Below are 17,486 nucleotides of genomic sequence, written 5' to 3' on the forward strand. Positions count from 1 at the left end.
GTCCCTGTAGCTTATAACCAAAGCATGGCACTGAAGATGCCAAGATGATGCTACATGCACCCAAGGACAAAAGACTTAGTCCTAACCTTACCGTTAATTTCTGCTAAACATATACATGCAAGTATCTGCGCCCCAGTGTAAATGCCCCAACGCTCTTATTAACTAGACAAAGGGAGCGGGCATCAGGCTCGCCCATTGCTGCAGCCCAAGACGCCTTGCTTAGCCACACCCCCACGGGTACTCAGCAGTAATTAGTATTAAGCAATAAGTGAAAACTTGACTTAGTTATAGCAGCACTCAGGGTTGGTAAATCTTGTGCCAGCCACCGCGGTCACACAAGAGACCCAAATTAACTGTCACACGGCGTAAAGAGTGGTACCATGCTATCCTGACAACTAAGATCAAAATACAGCTAAGCTGTCATAAGCCCAAGATGTATTTAAAAACACCTCCAAGATGATCTTAGCAGCCCCGACTAATTAAACTCCACGAAAGCTAGGACACAAACTGGGATTAGATACCCCACTATGCCTAGCCCTAAATCTTGATACCTTCCATCACCAAAGTATCCGCCTGAGAACTACGAGCACAAACGCTTAAAACTCTAAGGACTTGGCGGTGCCCCACACCCACCTAGAGGAGCCTGTTCTATAATCGATAACCCACGATGCACCCGACCACTCCTTGCCAAAGCAGCCTATATACCGCCGTCGCCAGCTCACCTCGCCTGAAAGAACAACAGTGAGCATAATAGCCCCAACCCCGCTAACAAGACAGGTCAAGGTATAGCCTATGGGGTGGAAGAAATGGGCTACATTTTCTAAAATAGATAACCTCACGGAAAGGGACATGAAATTGCCCCTGGAAGGCGGATTTAGCAGTAAGGTGGGACAATAAAGCCCACTTTAAGCCGGCTCTGAGGTACGTACATACCGCCCGTCACCCTCCTCACAAGCTACGTATAACATATAACTAATACCCTTCCCCGGCTGAAGATGAGGTAAGTCGTAACAAGGTAAGTGTACCGGAAGGTGCACTTAGCATATCAAGGCGTAGCTATAACACAAAGCACTCAGCTTACACCTGAGAGATATCTGCTGCCGACCAGATCGCCTTGAAGCCAAACTCTAGCCCAACCACACACAACCAAACAACCAAAAAAATTTACTTCACTACAAATTAAGCTAAAACATTCTTCTGCCTTAGTATGGGCGACAGAAAAGGCCTACTGGCGCGATAGAGATCCGTACCGCAAGGGAAAGATGAAATAGTAATGAAAACCCAAGCGAAAAACAGCAAAGATAAACCCTTGTACCTCTTGCATCATGATTTAGTAAGAACAACCAAGCAAAATGAATTTAAGCTTGCCACCCCGAAACCCGAGCGAGCTACTTACAAGCAGCTACCCCCTGAGCGAACCCGTCTCTGTTGCAAAAGAGTGGGATGACTTGTTAGTAGAGGTGAAAAGCCTACCGAGCCGGGTGATAGCTGGTTGCCTGTGAAATGAATCTAAGTTCTCTCTTAATTTTCTCTAGGCCCCCCCCCGGACACCCAACTACAACCACCATGTGGCGAATCAAGAGCAATTTAAAGGAGGTACAGCTCCTTTAAAAAAGAATACAACCTCCCCTAGCGGATAACTACCCAACTGACCCTAGACTGTAGGCCCTCAAGCAGCCATCAACAAAGAATGCGTCAAAGCTCTACCCCAAAAAAATTCAAAAACAACAGGACTCCCTTATCTATAACGGGCCAACCTATAACAATAGGAGAATCAATGCTAAAATGAGTAATCAGGGACCACCCTCTCAAGCGCAAGCTTACATCACCACATTATTAACAAGCCTCAAACTAATACCCCCAACCCCAAACAAGCCAAATATTAAACTTGCCCTGTTAGCCCAACTCAGGAGCGCCCATTAGAAAGATCCAAATCTGCAAAAGGAACTAGGCAACCTCAAGGCCCGACTGTTTACCAAAAACATAGCCTTCAGCCAGCCAAGTATTGGAGGTGATGCCTGCCCAGTGACACTCTGTTCAACGGCCGCGGTATCCTAACCGTGCGAAGGTAGCGCAATCAATTGTCCCATAAATCGAGACTTGTATGAATGGCTAAACGAGGTCTTAACTGTCTCTTGCAGACAATCAATGAAATTGATCTTCCTGTGCAAAAGCAGGAATAAACCCATAAGACGAGAAGACCCTGTGGAACTTAAAAATCAGCGGCCACCCCACACAACCCAAAACCTACCAGGCCTACGACCCCAAGTAAAACACTGGCCCGCATTTTTCGGTTGGGGCGACCTTGGAGAAAAGCAGATCCTCCAAAAACAAGACCACACATCCTGACCAAGAACAACCCCTCAACGTACCAACAGCAACCAGACCCAATATAATTGATCAATGGACCAAGCTACCCCAGGGATAACAGCGCAATCCCCTCCAAGAGCCCATATCGACAAGGGGGTTTACGACCTCGATGTTGGATCAGGACACCCTAATGGTGCAGCCGCTATTAAGGGCTCGTTTGTTCAACGATTAACAGTCCTACGTGATCTGAGTTCAGACCGGAGCAATCCAGGTCGGTTTCTATCTATGACGGGCTTTTCCTAGTACGAAAGGACCGGAAAAGCAAGGCCCATACTACAGGCATGCCTTCCCTCTAAGTAGTGAACCCAACTAAACTACCAAACAGGACACACCATTTTACCCATCCTAGAAAAGGATCGCTAGCGTGGCAGAGCTTGGTAAATGCAAAAGGCTTAAGCCCTTTACCCAGAGGTTCAAATCCTCTCCCTAGCTAACCATGATTTGACACCCCATTTTAACCTATTTAACCATAGCCCTATCCTACGCCATCCCAATCCTAGTCGCAGTCGCCTACCTAACACTAGTAGAACGAAAAATCCTAAGCTACATACAAGCCCGAAAAGGCCCAAATATCGTAGGCCCATTTGGCCTACTGCAACCAGTAGCAGACGGAGTAAAACTATTTATTAAAGAGCCCATCCGTCCATCCACATCCTCCCCTCTCCTCTTCACCATAACCCCCATACTAGCTCTTCTACTAGCAATCACAATCTGAATCCCTCTACCCCTCCCCTTCTCCCTCACTGACCTAAATCTAGGCCTTCTCTTCCTCCTAGCTATATCAAGCCTAGCAGTATACTCAATCCTATGATCAGGGTGGGCCTCAAACTCAAAATACGCCCTAATCGGTGCACTACGGGCAGTAGCACAAACTATTTCCTACGAAGTAACACTAGCCATCATCCTCCTATCTATCATTGTACTAAGCGGTAATTACACCCTAACTACACTCACCACAACCCAAGAACCACTATACCTCATCTTCTCCTCCTGACCTCTCGCAATAATATGATATATCTCTACCCTTGCTGAAACAAACCGCGCCCCATTCGATCTGACCGAAGGAGAGTCAGAACTAGTATCCGGTTTCAACGTCGAATATGCCGCAGGTCCATTCGCTTTATTCTTCTTAGCTGAGTATGCAAACATCATACTAATAAATACTCTAACTACCATTCTGTTTCTCAACCCAAGTTCACTCAACCCATCCCCAGAACTGTTCCCAGTAATCCTAGCCACAAAAGTCCTACTCCTTTCCTCCGGCTTCCTATGAATCCGCGCTTCCTATCCCCGCTTCCGCTACGACCAGCTCATACACCTCCTCTGAAAAAACTTCCTTCCACTAACATTAGCACTTTGCCTTTGACACACCAGCATACCAATTTGCTACGCAGGCCTACCCCCTTGCTCAAGGAAATGTGCCTGAACAAAGGGTCACTATGATAAAGTGAACATAGAGGTACACCAACCCTCTCATTTCCTGAGATACAATTAGAAAAGTAGGGGTCGAACCTACGCAGAAGAAATCAAAACTCTCCATACTTCCTCTATATTATTTTCTAGTAGAGTCAGCTAACAAAAGCTATCGGGCCCATACCCCGAAAATGATGGTTTAACCCCCTCCTCTACTAATGAACCCGTATACAAAACTAATCTCTTACCTAAGCCTCCTCCTAGGAACAACCATTACAATCTCAAGCAACCACTGAATAATAGCTTGAACCGGACTAGAAATCAACACCCTCGCTATCATCCCCCTCATCTCAAAATCCCACCACCCCCGAGCTGTCGAGGCCACAATCAAATACTTTCTAGTCCAAGCTGCCGCTTCAACACTGATACTCTTCTCAAGCATAACTAACGCCTGGTTCACAGGACAGTGAGACATCACCCAACTAACCCACCCGACATCCTGCCTCCTACTGACAGCAGCAATTGCAATAAAACTGGGACTAGTCCCATTCCACTTCTGATTCCCAGAAGTACTCCAAGGCTCTCCCATAACCACTGCCCTATTACTATCAACAATGATAAAATTCCCCCCAATTACCATCCTCTTCATAACATCCCACACACTTAACTCCACATTACTAACCATCCTAGCCATCACCTCAGCAGCCCTAGGGGGCTGAATAGGACTAAACCAAACACAAATCCGAAAAATCCTAGCCTTCTCATCCATCTCCCACTTAGGCTGAATAACCATCATCATCATCTACAACCCCAAACTTACCCTATTAACCTTCTACCTATACTCATTAATAACTATCACAGTATTTCTCACACTCAACACAACCAAGACCCTAAAATTAACCACAATAATAACGTCATGAACAAAAGCCCCCATATTAAACGCAACCCTAATATTAACACTCCTCTCTCTAGCAGGACTCCCACCACTAACAGGCTTCCTACCCAAATGACTTATCATCCTAGAACTTAGTAAACAAGAAATAACTACCACAGCCACAGCCATTGCCATACTCTCTGTACTAGGGCTATTATTCTACCTTCGCCTCGCATACTACTCGACAATTACCCTCCCACCAAGCCCCACAAACCACATAAAACAATGGTACTCCTACAAACCAACAAGCCCCCAAGTTGCCATCCTTACCTCCTTATCAACTACACTCCTACCCCTTTCCCCCGTAATCCTAGCAACCACCTAGAAACTTAGGATAACCCAAACCGAAGGCCTTCAAAGCCTTAAACAAGAGTTGAACTCTCTTAGTTTCTGCTAAGACCCGCAAGATATTAACCTGCATCCTCTGAATGCAACCCAGACGCTTTAATTAAGCTAGGGCCTTGCCTAGACAGACGGGCTTCGATCCCGTGACATCCTAGTTAACAGCTAAGCGCCCTAACCAACAGGCTTCCGTCTATCAAGCAAGTTCCGGTGCGCTCTTAGCACACATCAATGAGCTTGCAACTCAACATGAATTTCACTACGGAACTGATAAGAAGAGGAATTAAACCTCTGTAAAAAGGACTACAGCCTAACGCCTCGACACTCGGCCATCTTACCTGTGACCTTCATTAACCGATGATTATTCTCAACCAACCACAAAGATATCGGCACCCTCTACCTAATCTTTGGCGCATGGGCAGGCATAGCCGGAACCGCTCTCAGCCTACTAATCCGCGCAGAACTTGGCCAACCCGGAACCCTCCTAGGGGATGACCAAATCTACAACGTAATCGTCACTGCCCACGCCTTCGTAATAATCTTCTTCATAGTAATACCCATCATGATTGGAGGGTTCGGAAACTGACTAGTTCCGCTCATAATCGGTGCCCCCGACATAGCATTTCCCCGTATAAATAACATAAGCTTCTGACTACTACCCCCATCCTTCCTACTGCTACTAGCCTCATCCACAGTAGAAGCAGGGGCTGGTACAGGATGGACTGTATACCCACCACTCGCAGGTAACCTGGCCCATGCCGGCGCCTCAGTAGACCTAGCCATCTTCTCCCTCCACCTAGCAGGAGTCTCCTCTATCCTAGGGGCAATCAACTTTATCACAACTGCCATCAACATGAAACCCCCAGTCCTCTCACAATACCAAACCCCCCTATTTGTATGATCTGTCCTCATTACAGCCGTCCTCCTACTGCTCTCACTCCCTGTACTCGCTGCCGGTATTACTATACTCCTGACCGACCGAAACCTAAACACTACCTTCTTCGACCCCGCTGGAGGAGGGGACCCAGTCCTATACCAACACCTCTTCTGATTCTTCGGCCACCCAGAAGTCTACATCCTAATCCTCCCAGGCTTCGGAATTATCTCCCACGTAGTAACATACTATGCAGGTAAAAAGGAGCCATTCGGCTATATAGGAATAGTATGAGCCATACTATCCATCGGATTCCTTGGCTTTATCGTATGGGCCCACCACATATTCACAGTCGGAATAGACGTAGATACCCGAGCATACTTCACATCCGCCACCATAATCATTGCCATCCCAACTGGCATTAAAGTCTTTAGCTGACTAGCAACACTACACGGAGGGACCATCAAATGAGATCCTCCAATGCTATGAGCCCTGGGCTTCATCTTCCTCTTCACTATCGGAGGACTAACAGGCATCGTCCTAGCAAACTCCTCATTGGACATTGCCCTGCACGATACATACTACGTAGTTGCCCACTTCCACTATGTCCTCTCAATGGGGGCCGTCTTCGCTATCCTAGCAGGATTCACCCACTGATTCCCGCTATTCACAGGATACACCCTACACACCACATGAGCTAAAGCTCACTTCGGAGTCATATTCACCGGTGTAAACCTAACCTTCTTCCCACAGCACTTCCTAGGCCTAGCTGGCATACCACGACGATACTCCGACTACCCAGACGCATACACCATATGAAACACCATATCATCTATCGGCTCACTAATCTCTATAACTGCAGTAATCATACTAATATTCATCATCTGAGAAGCCCTTACATCAAAACGGAAAGTCCTACAACCAGAACTAACTGCCACCAACATTGAATGAATCCATGGCTGCCCTCCCCCCTACCACACCTTCGAAGAACCAGCCTTCGTCCAAGTACAAGAAAGGAAGGAATCGAACCCTCACATACTGGTTTCAAGCCAGCCGCATGTCAAACCACTCATGCTTCTTTCTTTTATGGGGTGTTAGTAAACCAATTACATAGCCTTGTCAAGACTAAATCACAGGTGAAAACCCCGTACACCCCATCATGGCTAACCACTCGCAATTCGGATTCCAAGATGCCTCATCTCCCATTATAGAAGAACTTGTCGAATTCCACGACCACGCCCTAATAGTTGCCCTAGCAATCTGCAGCCTAGTACTCTATCTCCTAACACTCATACTAATAGAAAAACTATCCTCAAACACCGTCGACGCACAAGAAGTAGAACTAATCTGAACCATTCTACCAGCTATTGTCCTCATCCTACTCGCCCTACCATCCCTACAAATCCTGTATATAATAGACGAAATCGACGAACCAGACCTAACACTCAAAGCCATCGGACACCAATGATACTGAACCTACGAATACACAGACTTCAAAGACCTAACATTCGATTCATACATAATCCCAACAACAGACCTTCCCCTAGGACACTTCCGACTACTAGAAGTAGACCACCGTGTTGTTATTCCCATAGAATCCCCCATCCGCATTATCGTCACTGCCGGTGATGTTCTCCACTCCTGAGCCGTCCCAACCCTAGGAGTAAAAACCGATGCAATCCCAGGACGACTAAACCAAACATCATTCATTACTACCCGACCAGGAATCTTCTATGGCCAGTGCTCAGAAATCTGTGGAGCCAACCACAGCTACATACCAATCGTAGTAGAATCTGCCCCACTCACCCACTTCGAGAACTGGTCCACACTCCTATCATCCTAATCATTAAGAAGCTATGAAACAGCACTAGCCTTTTAAGCTAGAGAAAGAGGACCCCCCCCCCTCCTTAATGACATGCCTCAACTCAACCCAGACCCCTGATTCCTTATTATATTAAACATCATGATTAACTTCTCACTAGTCATCCAACCCAAACTCATAACTTTTACCTCCACCAACTCCCCCTCCAACAAAACAGCCACAACCACCAAAACCACCCCATGAGCCTGACCATGAACCTAAGCTTCTTCGACCAATTCGCCAGCCCCTACTTCCTAGGAATTCCGCTAATCCTACTATCAATACTATTCCCAGCCCTACTATTCCCTACACCTAACAACCGATGAATTACCAACCGTCTCTCCACCATCCAACTATGATCCCTCCACTCAATCACAAAACAACTAATAACTCCACTAAACAAAAAAGGCCACAAATGAGCCCTAATCCTAACATCACTAACAACGCTACTACTCACAATTAACCTGCTAGGTCTACTACCATACACATTTACCCCAACTACACAACTATCAATAAACATAGCCCTAGCCTTCCCACTTTGATTAGCTACCCTACTCACCGGCCTACGAAACCAACCTTCAATCTCCCTAGGCCACCTCTTACCAGAAGGAACCCCCACCCCACTAATCCCAGCTCTCATTATAATCGAAACCACTAGCCTACTCATCCGTCCCCTAGCTCTTGGGGTCCGCCTCACAGCAAACCTCACAGCAGGCCACCTACTCATTCAACTAATCTCCACAGCCACCACTGCACTGCTCCCAATTATACCAACCGTATCCATCCTAACCACATCAATCCTATTCCTCCTAACCATCCTAGAAGTAGCAGTAGCCATAATCCAAGCCTACGTCTTCGTCCTCCTACTAAGCCTCTACTTACAAGAAAATATCTAATGGCCCACCAAGCACACTCCTACCACATAGTAGACCCAAGCCCCTGACCCATCTTCGGAGCAGCCGCAGCCCTACTCACCACCTCTGGACTAATCATATGGTTCCACCACAGCTCCCCACAACTCCTAACCCTTGGCCTACTTTCCATACTCCTAGTCATGCTACAATGATGACGAGACATTGTACGAGAAAGCACATTTCAAGGCCACCACACCCCCACAGTACAAAAGGGCCTACGATACGGAATAATCCTATTCATCACATCCGAAGCATTCTTTTTCCTAGGTTTCTTCTGGGCATTCTTCCACTCCAGCCTAGCCCCCACCCCAGAACTAGGCGGACAATGACCCCCAACAGGAATTAAACCACTAAACCCCCTAGAAGTCCCCCTACTAAATACAGCCATCCTCTTAGCCTCAGGTGTTACCGTAACATGGGCACACCACAGTATCACCGAAGGTAACCGAAAACAAGCAATCCACGCACTAACCCTAACAATCCTCCTAGGATTCTACTTCACAGCACTCCAAGCAATAGAATACTACGAAGCACCATTCTCAATTGCTGACGGCGTATACGGCTCAACCTTCTTCGTCGCTACAGGATTCCACGGACTCCACGTAATCATAGGCTCCTCATTCCTATCCATCTGCCTCCTCCGACTAATTAAATTCCACTTCACATCCAACCACCACTTCGGATTTGAAGCAGCAGCTTGATACTGACACTTCGTAGACATCATCTGATTATTCCTCTATATGACCATCTACTGATGAGGAGCCTGCTCTTCTAGTATACCCATTACAATTGACTTCCAATCTCTAAAGTCTGGTTCAACCCCAGAGAAGAGCAATCAACATAATCACATTCATACTCACCCTCTCCCTCGCCCTCAGTGCTATCCTAACCACATTAAACTTCTGATTGGCACAAGCCAACCCAGACTCAGAAAAACTATCCCCATATGAATGTGGTTTCGACCCTCTCGGGTCAGCCCGCCTCCCATTCTCAATCCGATTCTTCCTCAGTAGCAATCTTATTCCTCTTATTCGACCTAGAAATCGCCCTCCTACTCCCACTTCCTTGGGCTACCCAACTCCAATCACCCACCACCACCCTAACCTGAGCCTCCACCATCATCCTCCTCCTCACACTGGGCCTCATCTATGAGTGAACACAAGGAGGCCTAGAGTGGGCAGAGTAACCACAGAAAGTTAGTTTAATCAAGACAGTTGATTTCGGCTCAACAGACCATAGTTCAACCCTATGACTTTCTCTATGTCCTTCATACACCTAAGCTTCTACTCAGCATTCGCCCTAAGCAGCCTAGGACTAGCTTTCCACCGGACCCACCTAATCTCAGCCCTACTCTGCCTAGAGAGCATGATACTATCCATATACATCGCCCTGTCAATTTGACCCATCGAAAACCAAGCCCCCTCCTTCACCCTTATACCTATACTCATACTCACATTCTCCGCCTGCGAAGCAGGTGCAGGCCTAGCCATACTAGTTGCCTCAACCCGAACTCACGGCTCCGACCACTTACACAACCTAAACCTCCTACAATGCTAAAAATCATCCTCCCAACAATCATACTCCTTCCCACCACCCTCCTATCGCCCCAAAAATTCCTATGGGTCAACACCACCACCCATAGCATCCTAATTGCCACACTTAGCCTCCAATGACTACTCCCATCATACTACCCACACAAAAACCCCACACAATGAACCGGTATCGATCAAATCTCATCCCCCCTACTAGTACTATGCTGCTGACTGTTACCCCTCATAATCCTAGCAAGCCAAAACCACCTTCAACACGAACCTCCAACACGAAAACGAATCTTCATCTCAACATTAATCACAATCCAACCCTTCCTCATCCTAGCTTTCTCAGCCACAGAACTAACACTATTCTACATCTCATTTGAGGCAACCTTAATCCCCACTTTAATCCTAATCACACGATGGGGCAACCAACCAGAACGCTTAAGTGCCGGCATCTACCTCCTATTCTACACCCTCATCAGCTCACTACCCCTACTCATCGTAATCCTCCACCTGCACGCACAAATTGGCACACTACACCTAACAATACTAGGACTAACCCCTCCCACACTCAACAACTCCTGAACAGGCCTCCTATCAAGCCTAGCCCTACTAACAGCATTCATAGTAAAAGCCCCTTTATATGGACTCCACCTATGACTACCCAAAGCCCACGTAGAAGCACCAATTGCAGGATCTATACTACTAGCAGCCCTCCTCTTAAAACTAGGGAGCTACGGTATCATACGAATCACTCTACTAACAGGCCCCATCTCAGACCACCTACACTACCCATTCCTCACCCTAGCCCTATGGGGAGCACTAATAACAGGCTCAATCTGCCTACGTCAAACCGACCTAAAATCACTCATCGCTTACTCCTCTGTAAGTCATATAGGCCTAGTCATTGCTGCAAGTATAATCCAAACTCACTGGGCATTCTCCGGTGCAATGATCCTCATAATCTCCCACGGACTCACCTCCTCAATACTATTCTGCCTAGCCAACACAAATTACGAACGAACACACACCCGAATTCTTCTTCTGACACGAGGCCTCCAACCCCTCCTACCCCTTATAGCTACATGATGACTTCTAGCCAACCTCTCAAACATGGCACTCCCACCTACAACAAACCTGATAGCAGAACTAACCATTATAATCGCCTTATTCAACTGGTCCTCTTTGACAATTCTCCTAACCGGTGCCGCAACCCTATTAACTGCCACATACACCCTATTTATACTACTAACAACCCAACGAGGGACCCTCCCAACCTACATCACATCCCTCCAAAACTCAAACACACGAGAACACCTCCTAATAACCCTCCACATTATCCCCATGCTACTCCTCATCCTAAAACCAAGCCTCATCTCAGGAATTCTCTCATAGCAAGTATAGTCTCAACCAAGACATTAGACTGTGATTCTAAAAATAGAAGTTAAACCCTTCTTACCTGCCGAGGGGAGGTTCAACCAACAAGAGCTGCTAACTCCTGCATCTGAGTCTAAAACCTCAGCCCCCTTAACTTTTAAAGGATAACAGCAATCCACTGGTCTTAGGAACCACCCATCTTGGTGCAAATCCAAGTAAAAGTAATGGAAACAACACTACTCCTTAACACTTCCCTACTCCTTACATTAGCCATCATCCTCACCCCCACCCTACTACTCCCCGTATCAAAAACATCCTCAAACTCCCCAACCACCATCACACGCACTGTCAAAACCGCCTTCCTAATCAGCCTGGTCCCCATAACCCTCTTCATACTCTCAGGCACAGAAAGCATTACATCCTACTGAGAGTGAAAATTCACCACAAACTTCAAAATTCCCCTCAGCTTCAAAATAGACCAATACTCCATAATATTCTTCCCCATCGCACTGTTCGTAACATGATCTATCCTTCAATTCGCAACATGATACATAGCCTCAGAACCACATATCACAAAATTCTTCTTCTACCTCCTCACATTCCTAATCGCCATACTAATCCTAACTATTGCCAACAACATATTCTTACTATTCATCGGCTGAGAAGGAGTCGGAATAATATCCTTCCTCCTAATCGGCTGATGACAGGGCCGAGCAGAAGCCAACACAGCCGCACTCCAAGCCGTACTCTACAACCGAATCGGAGACATTGGCCTCATCCTAAGCATAGCGTGACTCGCCTCAACAATAAACACCTGAGAAATACAACAAGCCCCCCTCCCAACCCAAACCCCCACCCTCCCCCTGCTGGGTCTCATTCTCGCCGCCACAGGAAAGTCAGCCCAATTCGGCCTTCACCCCTGACTACCCGCCGCCATAGAAGGCCCAACCCCAGTCTCAGCCCTACTCCACTCCAGCACAATAGTAGTAGCCGGAATTTTCCTACTTATTCGCACTCACCCCCTACTCGCTAATAACCCAACTGCCCTCACCCTATGCCTATGCCTAGGGGCCCTATCCACACTATTTGCCGCTACATGTGCCCTCACACAGAATGACATCAAAAAAATTATTGCCTTCTCCACATCAAGCCAACTAGGACTGATAATAGTAACTATCGGACTAAACCTCCCACAACTAGCCTTCCTCCACATCTCAACACACGCCTTCTTCAAAGCCATACTATTCCTCTGCTCAGGAACAATCATCCACAGCCTCAATGGAGAACAAGACATCCGCAAAATAGGGGGCCTACAAAAAATACTCCCAACAACCACCTCCTGCCTAACCATTGGAAACCTTGCCCTCATAGGAACTCCATTCCTAGCCGGATTCTACTCAAAAGACCTCATTATCGAAAGCCTAAATACCTCCTACCTAAACACCTGAGCCCTCCTCTTAACACTCCTAGCCACATCATTCACCGCAACCTATAGCCTACGAATAACACTACTAGTCCAAACAGGCTTTCCCCGCACACCTACAAACTCCCCAACAAATGAAAACAATCCCATAATCACAAACCCTATCACCCGCCTCGCCCTAGGCAGCATCCTTGCTGGCTTACTCATCACATCCTACATCACACCCACAAAAACCCCCCCAATAACCATACCCACCACTACAAAAACTGCGGCCGTCATCGCCACAGCACTAGGTATTGCCCTAGCTATAGAACTCTCAACCATAACACACACCCTAACCTACCCCAAACAAAACCCCCACCTAAACTTCTCCTCCTCCTTAGGATACTTCAACCCCCTAATACATCGCCCCAACACCACTAACCTACTAAACAGCGGACAAAAAATCGCCTCCCACCTAATCGACCTCTCCTGGTACAAAAAAATAGGCCCCGAAGGACTTACCGACTTACAACTCATAGCAATCAAAACCTCAACCACCCTTCACACCGGACTAATCAAAACCTATCTGGGATCCTTCGCCCTATCTATCCTCCTCATCCTATCAACGCAGACTTAAAACTAATGGCCCCCAACCTCCGAAAATCCCACCCTCTCCTAAAAATAATTAACAACTCCCTAATTGACCTACCCACCCCATCAAACATCTCTGCCTGATGAAACTTCGGATCCCTCCTAGGCATTTGCCTGACTACACAAATCCTGACCGGCCTCCTACTAGCCATGCACTACACTACAGACACAACTCTAGCCTTCTCTTCCATCGCCCACACATGCCGAGATGTACAATATGGCTGACTAATCCGCAACCTCCATGCAAACGGAGCCTCATTCTTCTTCATCTGCATCTACCTCCATATTGGCCGCGGACTCTACTACGGCTCATACCTATACAAAGAAACTTGAAACACAGGCATCATCCTCCTACTTACCCTCATAGCAACTGCTTTTGTAGGCTATGTTTTACCATGAGGACAAATGTCCTTCTGAGGAGCCACTGTCATCACCAACCTATTCTCGGCTATCCCATATATTGGCCAAACCCTCGTAGAATGGGCCTGAGGCGGCTTCTCAGTGGACAACCCCACACTAACCCGATTCTTCGCACTACACTTCCTCCTCCCCTTCGTAATCATAGGCCTCACCCTCATCCACCTTACCTTCCTCCACGAATCAGGCTCAAACAACCCACTAGGCATCGTAGCCAACTCCGACAAAATTCCATTCCACCCCTACTACTCCACAAAAGATATCTTAGGGTTCGCATTCATACTCCTTCCATTAACAACCCTCGCCCTATTTTCACCCAACCTACTAGGTGACCCAGAAAACTTCACCCCAGCTAACCCACTAGTCACACCCGCACATATCAAACCAGAATGATACTTCCTATTCGCATATGCTATCCTACGCTCGATCCCCAACAAACTGGGAGGTGTCCTAGCCTTAGCAGCATCCGTACTAATCCTATTCCTAATCCCCCTCCTCCACAAGTCTAAACAGCGCACAATAGCCTTCCGTCCCCTCTCCCAACTCCTATTYTGAGCCCTAGTAGCCAACCTTGCCATCCTAACATGGGTAGGTAGCCAACCAGTAGAACACCCCTTCATTATCATCGGCCAATTAGCTTCCCTCACCTACTTCACCATCCTCCTGATCCTCTTCCCCTCCATCGGGGCCCTAGAAAACAAAATACTCAACCACTAAAAATACTCTAATAGTTTATAAAAAACATTGGTCTTGTAAGCCAAAGAGTGAAGACTACACCCCTTCTTAGAGTTCACCCCCGAACCCCTCAGAGAAAGAGGACTTAAACCTCCATATCCAACTCCCAAAGCTGGCATTTTAAATTAAACTATTCTCTGACACCCCACTAAACTGCACGAATCGCCCCTCGAGACAACCCCCGCACAAGCTCCAATACAACAAACAACGCCAGCAATAACCCTCACCCCGCCACCAAAAACATCCCCACCCCCCACGAATAGAATATAGCCACCCCACTAAAATCCAAGCGAACAGACACCACACCTCCACTATCAACAGTGCTTACCCCAAACTTCCACCCCTCAAAACCCCCAACCCCTAACCCAACAACAAGCACCAAGATAAACCCCGCACTATACCCCACAACAGGCCACTCCCCCCAACCTGCAGGAAACAAATCCGCTGCCAAAGACACAGAGTACACAAAAACCACCAATATCCCCCCCAAATAGACTATAAACAAAACCAGCGACACAAAAGAAACCCCCAAACTTAACAACCACCCACACCCCACAACAGAAGCTACCACCAACCCTACCACCCCATAATAAGGTGAAGGATTAGATGCAACTGCCAATCCCCCCAAAACAAAGCATACCCCCAAAAACAGCACGAGATAAGTCATAGCAATTCCCGCTTGGCTTTTCTCCAAGGTCTACGGCCTGAAAAGCCGCCGTTGTTACTTCAACCACAGGAACCCCCAAAAGAGTCCACCCTATACATACAATTCCCCTCCCCCCCCTACCCCCCATGTATATTATACATTACTCTATGTACTATGTACATTACATTAATGTTATCAAGTACATTTAATGTACGTACTAGGACTGTTATTGTATTATCGGGCAGAACTCCTTAGCCCCTGCCATGTTTCAAGGACAAACAGAGCAATACTTTCTAGGACTAAATCAAGTCATGGTGTAAGGATCAGCTCCTATTCTCTCGTATTAAACGAGTATTATGCAATGATTCTAAGGGTAGAGACTGTCATGTAATTAATGATTGTTTAGTCCATGGTACAAGGACCAGCTCCTAATCCCTTCGGATTAAACGAGTATCATGTAATGATTCTACAAATGGGGACTGTCATGTAACAAACGACTATCTCCTATCCTATTGGAAAAGACTAAACCCATGGAATTGCTAGTTCTGTGCATGTCTCTCTAGAAATAGGTACGGCAGTGCTTGAACACTTGGTCTTCATGGAGTGAAAGCCCAACATTCAACCATTCTCCGGGCGCTAGCTTCAGGGACCAGGTTATTTATTAATCGGTCTCCTCACGTGAAATCAGCAACTCGACGTATGAAAGATCCTACGTTACTAGCTTCAGGACCATACTTTCCCCCTACACCCCTAGCCCAACTTGCTCTTTTGCGCCTCTGGTTCCTATGTCAGGGCCATAACTTGGTTAGTCCCTACACCTTGCTCTTCACCGATACATCTGGTTGGCTATAGTTCACCATTTTCGTCCGTGATCGCGGCATCTAGGGGTTTGGCACTGTTGGTTCCCTTTTTTTTCTCTGCGTCTTCAAGCAGCCCTTCCAGTGCAACGGGTAAATACTATTTGTTGACGTGGGCTTACATGTGTTGCGGCCTATTTCTCATTCTCAGGGATGCCTGAATGAGACGGTTGAAGTATTAGGGGAATCATCTCCGCACTGATGCACTTTGGTTTACATTTGGTTATGGAGTATCCACAAACCCTTAAATATGCTGCTATTTAGTGAATGCTTTAGGACATGCTTTTTCACTTTTACACTTCCTCTAACTTTCTAAACAACACTAGGTACTTTCGACTAAATTTTTAGACTCATCAACATCACATATTGTATCGATACCCATTGCATTCTAATTTCTACTTAAACTTCATTAATATATAATAGCAACTCTTTGTTGCTATCACCTTACCGTATCGATACCCATTGCATTCTAATTTCTACTTAAACTTCATTAATATATAATAGCAACTCTTTGTTGCTATTACCTTACCGTATCGATACCCATTGCATTCTAATTTCTACTTAAACTTCATTAATATATAATAGCAACTCTTTGTTGCTATTACCTTACCGTATCGATACCCATTGCATTCTAATTTCTACTTAAATCCCATTAATATATAATAGCAACTCTTTGTTGCTATTACCTTACCGTATCGATACCCATTGCATTCTAATTTCTACTTAAATCCCATTAATATATAATAGCAACTCTCTTGCTGGGTACCTTTATCACATTGATAAACTACCACGTAACCGCTTAACGCTCCCCCCCCTACTAAATGACAGCACACAATCAAGCCCACCACCCTCTCAACACACACGCCACCCCCATCCCAAACAAACAAACAAACAAACAAACAAACAAACAAACAAACAAACAAACAAACAAACAAACAAACAAACAAACAAACAAACAAACAAACAAACAAACAAACAAACAAACAAACAAACAAACAAACAAACAAACAAACAAACAAACAAACAAACAAACAAACAAACAAACAAACAAACAAACAAACAAACAAACAAACAAACAAACAAACAAACAAACAAACAAACAAACAAACAAACAAACAAACAAACAAACAAACAAACAAACAAACAAACAAACAT

General features: G+C 46.2%; 13 protein-coding genes across 13 annotated transcripts, besides 27 other annotated features; 12 read left to right on the plus strand and 1 right to left on the minus strand. All coding sequences in view use genetic code 2, as the record gives it.

Moving 5' to 3' along the window:
- Window positions 1-69, plus strand: a tRNA (tRNA-Phe).
- Window positions 69-1,046, plus strand: an rRNA (12S ribosomal RNA).
- Window positions 1,047-1,118, plus strand: a tRNA (tRNA-Val).
- Window positions 1,119-2,728, plus strand: an rRNA (16S ribosomal RNA).
- Window positions 2,729-2,802, plus strand: a tRNA (tRNA-Leu).
- Window positions 2,803-2,806: 4 nt separating this feature from the next.
- ND1 (NADH dehydrogenase subunit 1) lies at window positions 2,807-3,784 on the plus strand. The gene has a single exon. The coding sequence runs from the start codon at window positions 2,807-2,809 to the stop codon at window positions 3,782-3,784; it is 978 nt and encodes a 325-aa protein (YP_007890932.1).
- Window positions 3,783-3,852, plus strand: a tRNA (tRNA-Ile).
- Window positions 3,853-3,861: 9 nt separating this feature from the next.
- Window positions 3,862-3,932, minus strand: a tRNA (tRNA-Gln).
- Window positions 3,932-4,001, plus strand: a tRNA (tRNA-Met).
- Window positions 4,002-5,040, plus strand: ND2 (NADH dehydrogenase subunit 2). The gene has a single exon. A coding segment is annotated over exon 1 (1,039 nt).
- Window positions 5,041-5,110, plus strand: a tRNA (tRNA-Trp).
- A 1-nt stretch (window position 5,111) lies between these two features.
- Window positions 5,112-5,180, minus strand: a tRNA (tRNA-Ala).
- A 2-nt stretch (window positions 5,181-5,182) lies between these two features.
- Window positions 5,183-5,255, minus strand: a tRNA (tRNA-Asn).
- Window positions 5,256-5,261: 6 nt separating this feature from the next.
- Window positions 5,262-5,328, minus strand: a tRNA (tRNA-Cys).
- Window positions 5,328-5,398, minus strand: a tRNA (tRNA-Tyr).
- Window position 5,399: 1 nt separating this feature from the next.
- Window positions 5,400-6,950, plus strand: COX1 (cytochrome c oxidase subunit I). The gene has a single exon. The coding sequence runs from the start codon at window positions 5,400-5,402 to the stop codon at window positions 6,948-6,950; it is 1,551 nt and encodes a 516-aa protein (YP_007890934.1).
- Window positions 6,942-7,017, minus strand: a tRNA (tRNA-Ser).
- Window positions 7,018-7,021: 4 nt separating this feature from the next.
- Window positions 7,022-7,090, plus strand: a tRNA (tRNA-Asp).
- Window positions 7,091-7,092: 2 nt separating this feature from the next.
- COX2 (cytochrome c oxidase subunit II) lies at window positions 7,093-7,776 on the plus strand. Its single transcript has one exon. The coding sequence runs from the start codon at window positions 7,093-7,095 to the stop codon at window positions 7,774-7,776; it is 684 nt and encodes a 227-aa protein (YP_007890935.1).
- A 1-nt stretch (window position 7,777) lies between these two features.
- Window positions 7,778-7,847, plus strand: a tRNA (tRNA-Lys).
- Window position 7,848: 1 nt separating this feature from the next.
- Window positions 7,849-8,016, plus strand: ATP8 (ATP synthase F0 subunit 8). The gene has a single exon. The coding sequence runs from the start codon at window positions 7,849-7,851 to the stop codon at window positions 8,014-8,016; it is 168 nt and encodes a 55-aa protein (YP_007890936.1).
- ATP6 (ATP synthase F0 subunit 6) lies at window positions 8,007-8,690 on the plus strand. Its single transcript has one exon. The coding sequence runs from the start codon at window positions 8,007-8,009 to the stop codon at window positions 8,688-8,690; it is 684 nt and encodes a 227-aa protein (YP_007890937.1).
- On the plus strand, window positions 8,690-9,473 carry COX3 (cytochrome c oxidase subunit III). Its single transcript has one exon. A coding segment is annotated over exon 1 (784 nt).
- Window positions 9,474-9,542, plus strand: a tRNA (tRNA-Gly).
- Window positions 9,543-9,894, plus strand: ND3 (NADH dehydrogenase subunit 3). Its single transcript is given in 2 exon segments — window positions 9,543-9,715; window positions 9,717-9,894. 2 exon segments carry the CDS (start codon window positions 9,543-9,545, stop codon window positions 9,892-9,894), a joined length of 351 nt encoding a protein of 116 aa, YP_007890939.1.
- A 4-nt stretch (window positions 9,895-9,898) lies between these two features.
- Window positions 9,899-9,967, plus strand: a tRNA (tRNA-Arg).
- A 1-nt stretch (window position 9,968) lies between these two features.
- Window positions 9,969-10,265, plus strand: ND4L (NADH dehydrogenase subunit 4L). The gene has a single exon. It carries the CDS (start codon window positions 9,969-9,971, stop codon window positions 10,263-10,265), a length of 297 nt encoding a protein of 98 aa, YP_007890940.1.
- Window positions 10,259-11,637, plus strand: ND4 (NADH dehydrogenase subunit 4). The gene has a single exon. A coding segment is annotated over exon 1 (1,379 nt).
- Window positions 11,638-11,707, plus strand: a tRNA (tRNA-His).
- Window positions 11,708-11,773, plus strand: a tRNA (tRNA-Ser).
- Window positions 11,774-11,844, plus strand: a tRNA (tRNA-Leu).
- Window positions 11,845-13,662, plus strand: ND5 (NADH dehydrogenase subunit 5). Its single transcript has one exon. The coding sequence runs from the start codon at window positions 11,845-11,847 to the stop codon at window positions 13,660-13,662; it is 1,818 nt and encodes a 605-aa protein (YP_007890942.1).
- A 5-nt stretch (window positions 13,663-13,667) lies between these two features.
- CYTB (cytochrome b) lies at window positions 13,668-14,810 on the plus strand. Its single transcript has one exon. The coding sequence runs from the start codon at window positions 13,668-13,670 to the stop codon at window positions 14,808-14,810; it is 1,143 nt and encodes a 380-aa protein (YP_007890943.1).
- A 4-nt stretch (window positions 14,811-14,814) lies between these two features.
- Window positions 14,815-14,884, plus strand: a tRNA (tRNA-Thr).
- Window positions 14,885-14,898: 14 nt separating this feature from the next.
- Window positions 14,899-14,968, minus strand: a tRNA (tRNA-Pro).
- Window positions 14,969-14,976: 8 nt separating this feature from the next.
- On the minus strand, window positions 14,977-15,495 carry ND6 (NADH dehydrogenase subunit 6). The gene has a single exon. It carries the CDS (start codon window positions 15,493-15,495, stop codon window positions 14,977-14,979), a length of 519 nt encoding a protein of 172 aa, YP_007890944.1.
- Window positions 15,496-15,498: 3 nt separating this feature from the next.
- Window positions 15,499-15,568, minus strand: a tRNA (tRNA-Glu).
- Window positions 15,569-17,486: a D loop (control region).
- Window positions 16,700-17,085: a repeat region.
- Window positions 17,208-17,483: a repeat region.

The sequence above is a fragment of the mitochondrial genome of Pygoscelis adeliae (genome assembly GCF_000699105.1).
Source record: "Pygoscelis adeliae mitochondrion, complete genome".
NCBI classification, from domain to species: domain Eukaryota; kingdom Metazoa; phylum Chordata; class Aves; order Sphenisciformes; family Spheniscidae; genus Pygoscelis; species Pygoscelis adeliae.